Here is a 10,857-nt window from a genome sequence, read left to right as displayed (position 1 = left end):
TATCGATATCTAATTTGATTAGACTTTAGTGTGCACATCACTATCAAACTGACAAATAAAAAAAACATGTCTGTCTGTCTGTCATTTTTATTATCAAAAAAAGCGTCAGGCAGCAGGCACTATCATCAGCATTTTAGTTTTGTGAATTTTATGGAATTGTTATTAAATTATTCTATATTCTCGATTGGATTGTGATAAATAATATCTTTTGGTTATTTCATGTCACATTAACACTAACAAATAAAATATACAATAATTATATTTAGTTTGCTCCCACCTAAGGCTCCCACAATGAACATGAACATGAATATGCAACAACGAGAAGAAAAACAATTAGAGGCTACTATACAAGCTATATTAAATAGAGTGAATGATTTGAAAGGTGCAATACAGGCTCTCATTACAAAATTAGAAACTGAATATGAAACTATAAACTGGCCTACTTTCCTAGATAATTATGCTATTCTATCTGGACATGTAAGTAAATAAAAGATTCTGTTATTATTTTCTTATAAAAACTATATATTTTTATGTTAACTAGTTACTACTGTTTATTTCTAGCTTACTGGATTGAGTAAAATTTTACAAGCAGAAATAGCAATGTCCTTGCGTTCTCGTATTGTTTTACCACTTCAACTGGGCTGTGAACGAGATGAGGCATTGGCTAGACTGACAGAAGGGAGGGTGCCAGCATGTACCCATGATCTAGTTCCAGATTTACTACGAACAAAGCCTGAACCACAAGCTGAGCAAAGGCTTCAGCAATTTAATCATAAAGCTAGCACACTTAGCTATGACACAGCACAGGTAAAGTTACAAAAAGATATTAAAACCACAACAATTTTTTAAATAAAACAATCATCAGGTTATCACTTTCATAAACACTGTTTTGACCAAATTGTAAATGTATGTGTCAATGTTGGAATATTCACCTATCTAATATAGATTGAGCATTTAATTTATGAAAAATAATGTGAGTCTATAGATGATTATGTATTTTTTTTGTCAATTTTATTTAATTACAGAAACAAGTGGCTCAATTTGCTAAAGTGGTTAGTCATGTATGGGAAATTATATCCAAGGGTCGCGAGGACTGGGAAGGAGAATCCATGAGAGCAGCAGGTAATTGCGCACACATTGATATACACATACAAAAACAGTTCAGTAATCTAATTTCTAGTTATTACCTAATAAATAAATCTTTGGACAATTTCACACAGCGCCAGCTAGCCCCAAAGTAAGCAACTTAATGCTTGTTATGGGTGCTAGCTTAACGGATATACTACTTATATACTTTTTTTTTTTTAAATACATACATATTATACATAGTCACACCCAGACCTGTCACAGAAATTAAAATTCATCATTTCAATTTCTGCCCGGCCGGGAATCGAACCCGGGACCTCTCGGCATAGTAGTCCGTTCTGAACCACTACACCAAACGGCCGACTAATGAAAGGAATTATTGTTCTTTTGTTGTTATTCTTCAAATTTTAATGTAGGTATGTTGTAATTTTCTTTAAAACTATCACCTATGGGGGACCTACCCAATTTGGCTTAAGGTTGTTTCATTGTGATGTCCTATAACCTAATTCTATTGAGATAATATTTGGGTTAGATTATTTTTAATTTATTACACCTGAGTATCTATTTGATTTGTTCTTGTTGACAGGTATGCAACCTACTCATATCCTCGCCGACACGCATGCATTGGTGACAGCTGTAGGGACTGGCAAAGGGCTGCGACCTGGAATGCCTGCAATAGTCCCGGCTGGTGTTGGTCCTATGGGCATGGGTCCATCGCGCGGGCCTACCCCGCAACCCGGACCGGCAGCACCGACGTTGCCTAAAGCACCATCAGCCATCAAGACCAACATAAAATCTGCTAACCAGATACATCCTTATCAACGATAAATAAATATGTACAACTTGTAGTTAAAGATAGCTTTTTATTTCACAAAATATATTTTGAAATAAATATCCATAAGAATTCATCTCTAATAGTTTGATGTACCTACAACAAACTGTCAAGAAGAGGAACCTACAGGTATAGCGCCGGTAAAGGGCCTGCGCGGGCGCACCGCACGCTTTTTCGTACTGCAGACCCATGATACCCCTGGTGACGTGGGTCTCGTTAAACTACTACACTTCAGACCCACGATTCTGGGTTACAAACAATAATACAGTAAAGTTTCATCAAAATCCGTTCAGCAGTTTTTGCGTTAGAGTAACAAACATCCAGATATCCAAACTTTCGCAATTATAATATTAGTAGGATAATAAAATAAGTGACAATATTTGGATATTAATACTTTATTTCGAACAAACTAATAATTAGTGAAGGTTTAAGCCCGCAGATAATATACGTGCGAAATATAATCAAATAAAAGCACAAAATTAATGTATTTATCTTACATTGTGACATTAATATATTAAATTAATAATGTTCCTTGGTAGACAGTCACCTATCCATCTATAGATATTACATTGATAGTATTAGACGGAAGCATTAAGACACAATAAATGCTGTTTCAAATTTCTATCAGCTAAAAGAAGAATAATGGTCATCAAGTTGTTAATTCAATGTATTCACCTGAAACAAAAAAGAAAACAATAAGTATGTTGCAATCATAATTTCTATATATTCTATAATTTTAATTATAATTCTATAATAATTTCTCGCCTTAGGTAGTTCGATTTTTTCAAGTTATTTTTAATTAGTTTGAGTAGCAACTCTAAATGCTAAGAAATGTTAATCACTACAAATTAATTATTATTTCTTAGCTAATAATAAAATTATTAGAACAGGGCTTCTCGACCTTATCCCAAGGACGCGGGCGTTGGGAGGCGATCGAAAATAAATGCAGAGAGAGATGTGTCGAAATTTCCAAACTTGAGCCCAAAAAGATTTGTGGGGGCGTCACAGTAAAAAAAATGTAGGGAAGCCGTTTTAGAAAATATTTGAATGAAACAATACAGAAACAATACATAATCATCTCCAATAGTTAAATGTAGAAGAAATACATTTGACATTCAGACAAGTGCAAGTCCACTCATGCATGACTCAAAATTCATCCATTTCCTTCTCGTGCAACCTACACTAAAAAGGCAGTAAAGTACTATAGTGGTGTTAGGTGTAAGTGGCAGTCCGTGACTTACGATGTCATCGATCTTGAGTATGGCGCGCACGGTCTCGGTGGCGAGCGCGAGCGCGGAGGCGGTGACGTGCAGCGGCTGCAGCACGTGCTCGTGGCGCATGTCGGTGACGCGGCCGCGCCGCACGTTGACGCCCGCGCCCGACCACGCGCCGCTCTCCGCGCCCGCCGCGTGCGCCGCGCGCAACTCCGTCACCGTCTCGATGGGGCTCAGCCCTGTGCATCGATGAACATGAGTGTGATTAATGAATAAGAGAATTTCAATGGTGATAGATAAGTTAATCAGACTGGCTCATAAACTGAACTCTGACACAACTGAATATCGACATGACTTTACTTCGACACTACACTACTCTAGACAAAGGCGAATATATTTTTTTTTTTTTCAAGATTAAGTATTAAGGCGAATATCCTTTGTCCGAGTAGTGTAGTATCAAAGTACAGTCATGTCGATATTCAGTAGTGTCGAAGTAACGTTTGTCGGAGTTTACTTAGGTAGCCAATCAGACTCAGTGGCATAACTATAGGGTGGCAGGGCTGGCAAAATGCTACGGGCCCCCGACTCGAAGGGGCCCCGGCCCAAGACCCTAAGCGTAAACCCAACCGCGATGCTTAGGGCGATGATCCCGGCCCCCCCCCTGAAAAATAACCCAAGGTCCTTGGACCTACATACGCCAAGGGCCCCATGCACAGAATTTGCCACGGGCCTCGGATGGCATAATTACGCCACTCATGAGACTACATGTTCTTATTCCATCAAAAGGTTAATAGAATTCTGAAATCATAATAGAAACAACGAGTGGAATGCAGTGGCGACAATAGTGCTGGCAGATAACGAACGGTCCGAATAGGATTATCTCTCAAATCAATCAATGAACTGACTACAGCCACAGATAAACCTGAAGACGGCTTATCACGATAGGTGTTGTAATCCGCATTTGTATCATATTTTTCGTTTCCAAATTGTCCCAGTCGGGACTCGTGCCAAAAGCTTTGCAAGGATAAAATGGCAATGCCAGATTTAGTATGGAAAGTGGCGTCTTTTTTTTTCGCGCGATTTAGATTTGCTTTTTGTGCGCAAGTTTTGTAAGAAATTGCAACAAAATATTGCGCTATTTTTTTATTGCGCTGATTCTGCTCCATATTGATGTCTGGAGCCTTTAATGGATGGTATTGTTTGTTTACACATACAATCTCACTATTTTGTTGCAAAGACAATGCCGGAAAATGGCGTCTTTTTTTTTTCGCGCGGCCATCGACCAAACCTTATTTTTTTATTACAAAATAGTGTAATAAACCAAACTTACTATGACATGTATACCTCTAAACTCAGTCTGAACTGAGTTACGAGCATTAGAAGTTTGATAATTTTACATACTAGATTGGCTTTTTACGCGCAAGTTTTGTATGACATTGCAACAAAATAGTGACATTGTATGTGTAAACAAACAATACCATCCATTAAAAGCTCCAGACGTCAGTGTGGAGTAGCATCAGCGCAATAAAAAAATAGCGGAATATTTTGTTGCAATTTCTTACCAAAACTTGCGCGCAAAAAGCAAATCTAGTATGTAAATCATCAAACTTCTAACGCTCATAACTCAGTTCAGACTAAGTTTAGAGGTATACATGTCATAGTAAGTTTGGTTTATTACACTATTTTGTAATCAAAAAACAAAGTTTGGTCGATGGCCGCGCGAAAAAAAAAGACGCCACCTTCCATACAAAATCTGGCATTGCCATTTCTTACAAAACTTTGCGCGCAAAAAGCAAATCTAGTATGAAAATCATCAAACTTCTAATGCTTGTAACTCAGTTCAGACTGAGTTTAGAGGTATACATGTCATAGTAAGTTTGGTTTATTACACTATTTTGTAATCAAAAAACAAAGTTTGGTCGATGGCCGCGCGAAAAAAAAAAGACGCCAATTTCCGGCATTGTCTTTTAAACATGTTGGCAAAACTTGGTGTCTCTACCTACAAAGTGGAGTAGAGACTGGCTACAAAGGCCAGTATATTATAAACTGAATAAAATAGCACTCACCAGCATTCTCGGCGAGGGTCGACGGCACGACCTCGAGCGCGTCAGCGTAGGCGCGCAGGCAGTAGTGGTCGGCGCCGGGCGCGGCGATGGCGGCGCGCGCGAGGCTGGCCGCGGCCGCCGCCTCTGGCGCGCCGCCGCCGGGCAGCAGCGCGGGCCGGCGCGCCACGCAGCGCACGGCGCACAGCGCGTCGTGCAGCGAGCGCGCCGCCTCCGCCACCACGGCGCCGCTGGANCTCTGCAGCGAGCTGTGAGGCAGGGAGATGTAATAATACGTCGAATTCAACTCGGCTGGGCAGCGTTCGGGAAACTACATAACATCTTTTCGACCAAAACACTTCAGTGCCTAAAGACGAAAGTCTACAATCAGTGTGTGTTACCAGTAGTGATGACACACTGTTCGGAAACGTGGCCTCTTACTATAAGGCCTTATAATAAGCTCAAAGTTGCACACCATGGTATGGAGAGTGCTATGCTCGGTGTTTTTTTTCGAGATCGAACCAGAAATGAGGAGATTCGTAAACGAACTAAAGTTGCCTGACATATTATTATAGCGATCGGATTACCAAGCTAAAGTGGCAATGGGCAGGGCACATAGTACGTAGAACAGAGACGGCCGATGGGGCAAGGTTCTAAAGTGGAGGTCACATACGTGTACGTGTTTGTCGGGAAGCGCTTTCTTTTTTTAACCAACTCCGGAACTAGAACCGGAATTCCGGAGCTGAGTGCCCAATATCGGAAATCAGTTCCGGAGTTGAAAACTATCCGATATTGCAAGCCCTAACTGATACTATGCTCTTGCCGTTGAACTGCAGTGGGTTCATGACACACTAGACTGTTGGTGTGGTGTTTCAAAGGATATGAAAATAATGTTCGGGGCTTCTAATGTTACTGATGCAAATGAAATGTTTTCTATTTAATCATGAATGAACAAATGATTATAGAAGTTTACCTTGATGTACTTTCCAACAGGTTCATTGATTTCTTCAACCAAGTCCACGTTTACCAAATTTTCTGCTGTAAAGTGGTCAAGTGAGGCTATCGGACGACATCCCAAAGTCTTGCAAACGAACTCAATGTCTTCACGTTCAATGTCCTTGATGACCATGGTTTTTATCTTATCAAGGAAATGAATAGCCAAATCACTAAGAGCATCTCTGAAATTAAACAACAAACAAAAATATTACAAAAGCAGTAATAAATTGGAAAGCAAATATTATCTAGCCAAGGTGCTTGTGGTGGTGGTGGTGGGTGCTAAGTATAAGTATTGGATAGTGAGCTCACTGGGCGTAAATAAAGGTATACAGAAAGAAAACTATTCTAATATTAATTGGTGAAATTACCTTAAGATTGATTTCTGCACTAACAGAACATTACAACCAGCTTTTTTAATCTGCTTGACAATATTTAAAATGTACTGACGTTCCTCTTTTAGCACACGGTCCATTGCAGCATAGTCTGATACAATAACATTGTGATCCATCTGAAATGTATATTATTTTTATTTAATTTGTATTCTGATAACTTGATAACAGGTTTCTATGATTAAATATGCTTTTAAAAAAGTGTACACAAACACTTACGTCAGTTTTAGGCGGTGAAATGCAAAACTGGATAAGTCCAACTTTAGCCTTTTCTATGCGATGAGGACCATTTACATTAGAAGCACGATGAGGGATGACCAGCCCTTGGATCAGTTCAGTGTCTTCTATGGTTCCACCAATCCGCTCAATAACTTTCACATCACGCAAGTCTACTCGCGCACCAACACCTCCAGGTATAGGGTCCATAACTGTTGATAATTGTTTTATGTAAAAACAATAAAAAGGGCGTTCATGAGGGACATGCATCAAATTGTTGCCTGCGTTTATGGTTACTATATCAGCAAATGTAACTTTTCTTGATACAAAGATACTGATTCAATTATGAGCTTATGTCCAATATTGGACATAATATGCTGGCTTATGAATGTATGAAATGTTTACAAGGCTTAAATAACTGTACATACCTGCACGGATCGCTTGTACAGCTATTGGTGCTAGAATAGTTGAGTGTTGTGACACAACTTTTGAATTAAGGGATGTTGCAGCAGCTTTTAGTAAAGCATCTTCATTTGCCAGATCCACAGGAGTAGACATGCCTTCCACCACCTACATAAACATTAATGAAATTGAAATAATTCACACATCTCTAAGAAAACTTGTGTTATAATAAAATATAATAATAAAAAATCTAATCAAAATCAAAAATATTTATTCAGTTTAGACCACAAGTGGCATTAAAATTTATGAAAATAATATTTAAAAAGAAAATGTATCAGAAAAATTAAAGTTATTATGCTATTTTACCATAATAAATAAATAGAAAGCAGTTCATATAAAATTATTAAGTATTATTATTATGCACAGTCACAACTGAATTGTTTACCTGTAAAGCTAGTTGCAAGGCTTTTTGGAAGCCATCAGATATCACTGTAGGGTGTATACCCTTCTGCAGTAACTTCTCAGCAGCATCCAGTAAAGCTCCAGCAATCACAACAACTGATGTAGTCCCATCTCCAGCTTCTATGTCTTGTGCACGGGACAGCTCAACCAGCTTGAACACAAACCAAAACATTATTATGGAGAAAAGATGGGACATCTGATGAGAATATTAAATAAAAAAACAAAAACTATTATGGCTGTTAAATTAATTAATTTATTACCATTTTGGCTGCAGGATGGACAACACTAATTTGCTTCAAGATAGTAGCTCCATCATTAGTAATAGTCACTTCCCCATTGGCTGCTTGGATCTGTAAATGAATTGAGGATTAATTTTATCAATTACCTTTATATTGTTAATTTTTGAATAGAAAGTCATGATAATCATCAGTAAGTCATGATTGTATACCTAACTATTTATTGAAAACTAGCTGACCCGGCGAACTTCGTACCGCCTTAGCGTAGAGATTTTCTTAATATTTTTTTCCGTAAGAACCATCCTTGGACTTCCACAAACATTTAAAAAAAAGAATTATCGAAATCGGTTCAGCCGTTCACACGTGATGCCGTGACAACGCGAAACGGGTTTCATTTTTATATATATAGATTACTATCATAATAATTAGACAAAATACTAACCATCTTATCCATACCACGGGGTCCCAAACTAGTTCGAATGGCATCTGATACGGCTGGAAAAAAGGTTACAGGGTTATTTTATGATATAACAGATAATTAGTAAAGAAAAACTAGATCGATGTTAAGTTTATTAGTCATCGTAATACGACAAAAGATAAGTTTATAAAAATGATATTAGTTTTATTTTTATGAAAAATAAAGTTTAGATTGAATGCTATTGAATAGGTAATTAGTATACACTTTTAAGAGCCTATACAATTATTAATTTCGATAAAAAGAAACAGATGTTTTGATACCTTTAGCGGCATTGATATTACTCTGGCGTATATCTGTCGGTTTACTTTTATCTTTGTAGACAGCAGAATTAACCTTCGCAGAATCACCACCAGCTTTTGGTGCCATTTTTTGTATCTTAAATTTTTTGAAACCGCTTTTATTAATGGGGATTAAATTGGATTATTCACAGGCAGACACAAAAGAAATAGACGAATTTCTATTTTTTTAACTTGACAGTTGACACTTGACAAGTTGACATCTATTGTCACTTTGACAGAACAGAACGAGTTTCTTTTTCGATTCTTTCGTTTTTAGGAAAAGGCAAAGTTATTATGGTATACAGCCAAGTATTCAGTTTATATTGTTCAAGTATTTGGCTGCGTGTGGCGGAAAATAGCATAACAAATTTTTTTAGCAAAAATGGCAACCCACAACGGCTACCGCTTAATCAAAATGAACGGAAAATGCAAAAAATGTAAAATAAACGAAGCACACATGAAGCTACAAAAATGGAGGCCACACTTGGAACAACAACTTGAGTCAAATACCTACTTATCTCTATCTCGCTCTCTGTGGGCCGACCTCTCTTTTTAATGTGGACTGTAGTATTGCTATCTTCTTATTGAATTAAATCACCTAGTAAATTCTTCGAAATAGCCAATTCACTAACCAAATCAGAAGTTAAACAAATAAATACTTAATTAAATATTTGCACTACGATTACCTAGTTAAATTAAAAATCACAAAATTGTCGGCCGTTTAGGCTTAATGAGTTGGCGAATCAGGAAATTACAATCCCAATTCCTGGGAAATCGGTACCATGTGGCAACATCGGCCCAATCCAGCCCATCATGGCGGTTGTTTACTATTTTGTTTATTATGCAGTTAATTTCGTTTGAGATTTTTTACAGGACATCATCATTGTTTTATCACAAGAAATGTTGCAAAATTTTTTAGTGCGTGGTTGCGGTAGTACGTGGTGTCCTGGAAATGACTTAAGATTCCACGCGTAAGTGTAAATTTCGTGATTTCCGACATTGGATCATTGTAAAAAATTTTCACAGTAATTTCTTCCTAAAACGTTTTACCAGTATTTACACTTATCATTTAATGATACCTATGTCAAGAAATAAAGATTTTACATTGAGTTTCATTGAAAATTTTTATTTTTTGTTTATTTTGAAAGAGAGAGTCTGCCCACAGAGAGCGAGATAGTGATACAAAGGTTGTGCTTCAAGTAGGTATTTGGAGTGTGGCCTCCATTTTTATCTATAGCTTCATGCTTGAAGCACAACCATGAAACTATAGCACATTGGTGATGACCCACGCTGAACTGTCCCGCCAAACTCAATGACATCGTTCAACTTTATGGTTTCCAACATGGCAAAAATCGGAACCAGCGATTCGGTATTGACGGTGGCGCCCCGCTGTCAATGTCATCGATAGGACAGTTCAGTATTTTGGAACTATATTGGTATTACTATCTCATTGGTTGGAGGCGTTTGGCCGAAAATAGCATTGTTAGCGCTATTAAGAGAAAGGGCACATTTTCAAAAAAAACAGTGGAGTGGGGATGAAAATCATTCATACCTATTTCATCCCCACAACCCCACTGTTCTTTGACTTGACTTGGTTAACTTTCGCGCAGTCGCAATAAAATCCACCAAAATGGCGTTCGTTTAGTGGTATTTTATGTGCTATCACTGCTAAAAAAAGGGAAAACGTCAATGTCCTCGCCGAAAACATGCTAAAGTTTTCGGCGGTTGCCATGGCGCCGCATAGAGGAATTGTCGTTAAATTTTTTAGAAATCAGCAGAAATGTCATCAAACATGGCCAACTGACATAAAAATATTTTTTGTCTGTGAACTAGTGATGCGAAAAAACCTCTCGTTAATCGCGAAGTGAAATTATTGTAATACATACTTGCGTATCATCGCCGGGTGATCGTCAAAATACTAAAAATATGCAACAAAGTCGCAACATTGAATGTGAACTGATTATGAAATTTTCGAGAACATGAAACAAACTCTATGCACAGATGTAATCAAAAAACAAACTGGACAGTAAAACAATCAATGATATCCGTAAAGTTATTAAACTTCAAATAGTTCCAAAAAGTTCTGTTTTACAGTGTTGCTACTAGTGACATCTCGCTCGCTCAGTTCTTTGTTGCTCTATTCCCNCATCTCTACCCACAACGGCTACCGCTTAATCAAAATGAACGGAAAATGCAAAAAATGTAATAAACGAAGCACACATGAAG

At 37.8% G+C, this 10,857-nt stretch overlaps 2 protein-coding genes across 2 annotated transcripts; one reads left to right on the top strand and one right to left on the bottom strand.

The window, feature by feature from the left end:
* Nucleotides 1–81: 81 nt before the first annotated feature.
* Nucleotides 82–1,940, top strand: MED8 (mediator complex subunit 8). The gene is made up of 4 exons (XM_028300369.1): nucleotides 82–477; nucleotides 562–807; nucleotides 1,026–1,122; nucleotides 1,673–1,940. The coding sequence occupies exons 1-4, from the start codon at nucleotides 292–294 to the stop codon at nucleotides 1,912–1,914; spliced, it is 771 nt and encodes a 256-aa protein (XP_028156170.1). The 5' UTR covers nucleotides 82–291; the 3' UTR covers nucleotides 1,915–1,940.
* Nucleotides 1,941–2,297: 357 nt separating this feature from the next.
* On the bottom strand, nucleotides 2,298–8,840 carry CCT4 (chaperonin containing TCP1 subunit 4). Its single transcript, XM_028300370.1, has 11 exons — nucleotides 8,614–8,840; nucleotides 8,318–8,370; nucleotides 7,900–7,989; nucleotides 7,623–7,790; nucleotides 7,204–7,345; nucleotides 6,779–6,987; nucleotides 6,539–6,678; nucleotides 6,148–6,352; nucleotides 5,199–5,481; nucleotides 3,160–3,371; nucleotides 2,298–2,593 (listed from the first exon to the last, which is right to left on the bottom strand). The coding sequence occupies exons 1-11, from the start codon at nucleotides 8,717–8,719 to the stop codon at nucleotides 2,576–2,578; spliced, it is 1,626 nt and encodes a 541-aa protein (XP_028156171.1). The 5' UTR covers nucleotides 8,720–8,840; the 3' UTR covers nucleotides 2,298–2,575.
* Nucleotides 8,841–10,857: the final 2,017 nt, after the last annotated feature.

Source organism: Ostrinia furnacalis, unplaced genomic scaffold (assembly GCF_004193835.3).
Source record: "Ostrinia furnacalis isolate ACB-3 unplaced genomic scaffold, ASM419383v2 OfSCF0710, whole genome shotgun sequence".
Lineage (NCBI taxonomy): Eukaryota > Metazoa > Arthropoda > Insecta > Lepidoptera > Crambidae > Ostrinia > Ostrinia furnacalis.
Note: the sequence above shows the minus strand (reverse complement) of the source record. Positions and strands in the feature narration are given on the sequence as shown.

Bases quoted from the DNA above. Each gene is read 5' to 3' on its own strand.
- MED8 (XM_028300369.1), top strand. From the start codon at position 292: ATGAACATGAACATGAATATGCAACAACGAGAAGAAAAACAATTAGAG. The intron at 808-1,025 runs GTAAAGTTACAA...ATTTAATTACAG, and splicing joins TTAGCTATGACACAGCACAG to AAACAAGTGGCTCAATTTGC. The intron at 1,123-1,672 runs GTAATTGCGCAC...TCTTGTTGACAG, and splicing joins AGAATCCATGAGAGCAGCAG to GTATGCAACCTACTCATATC.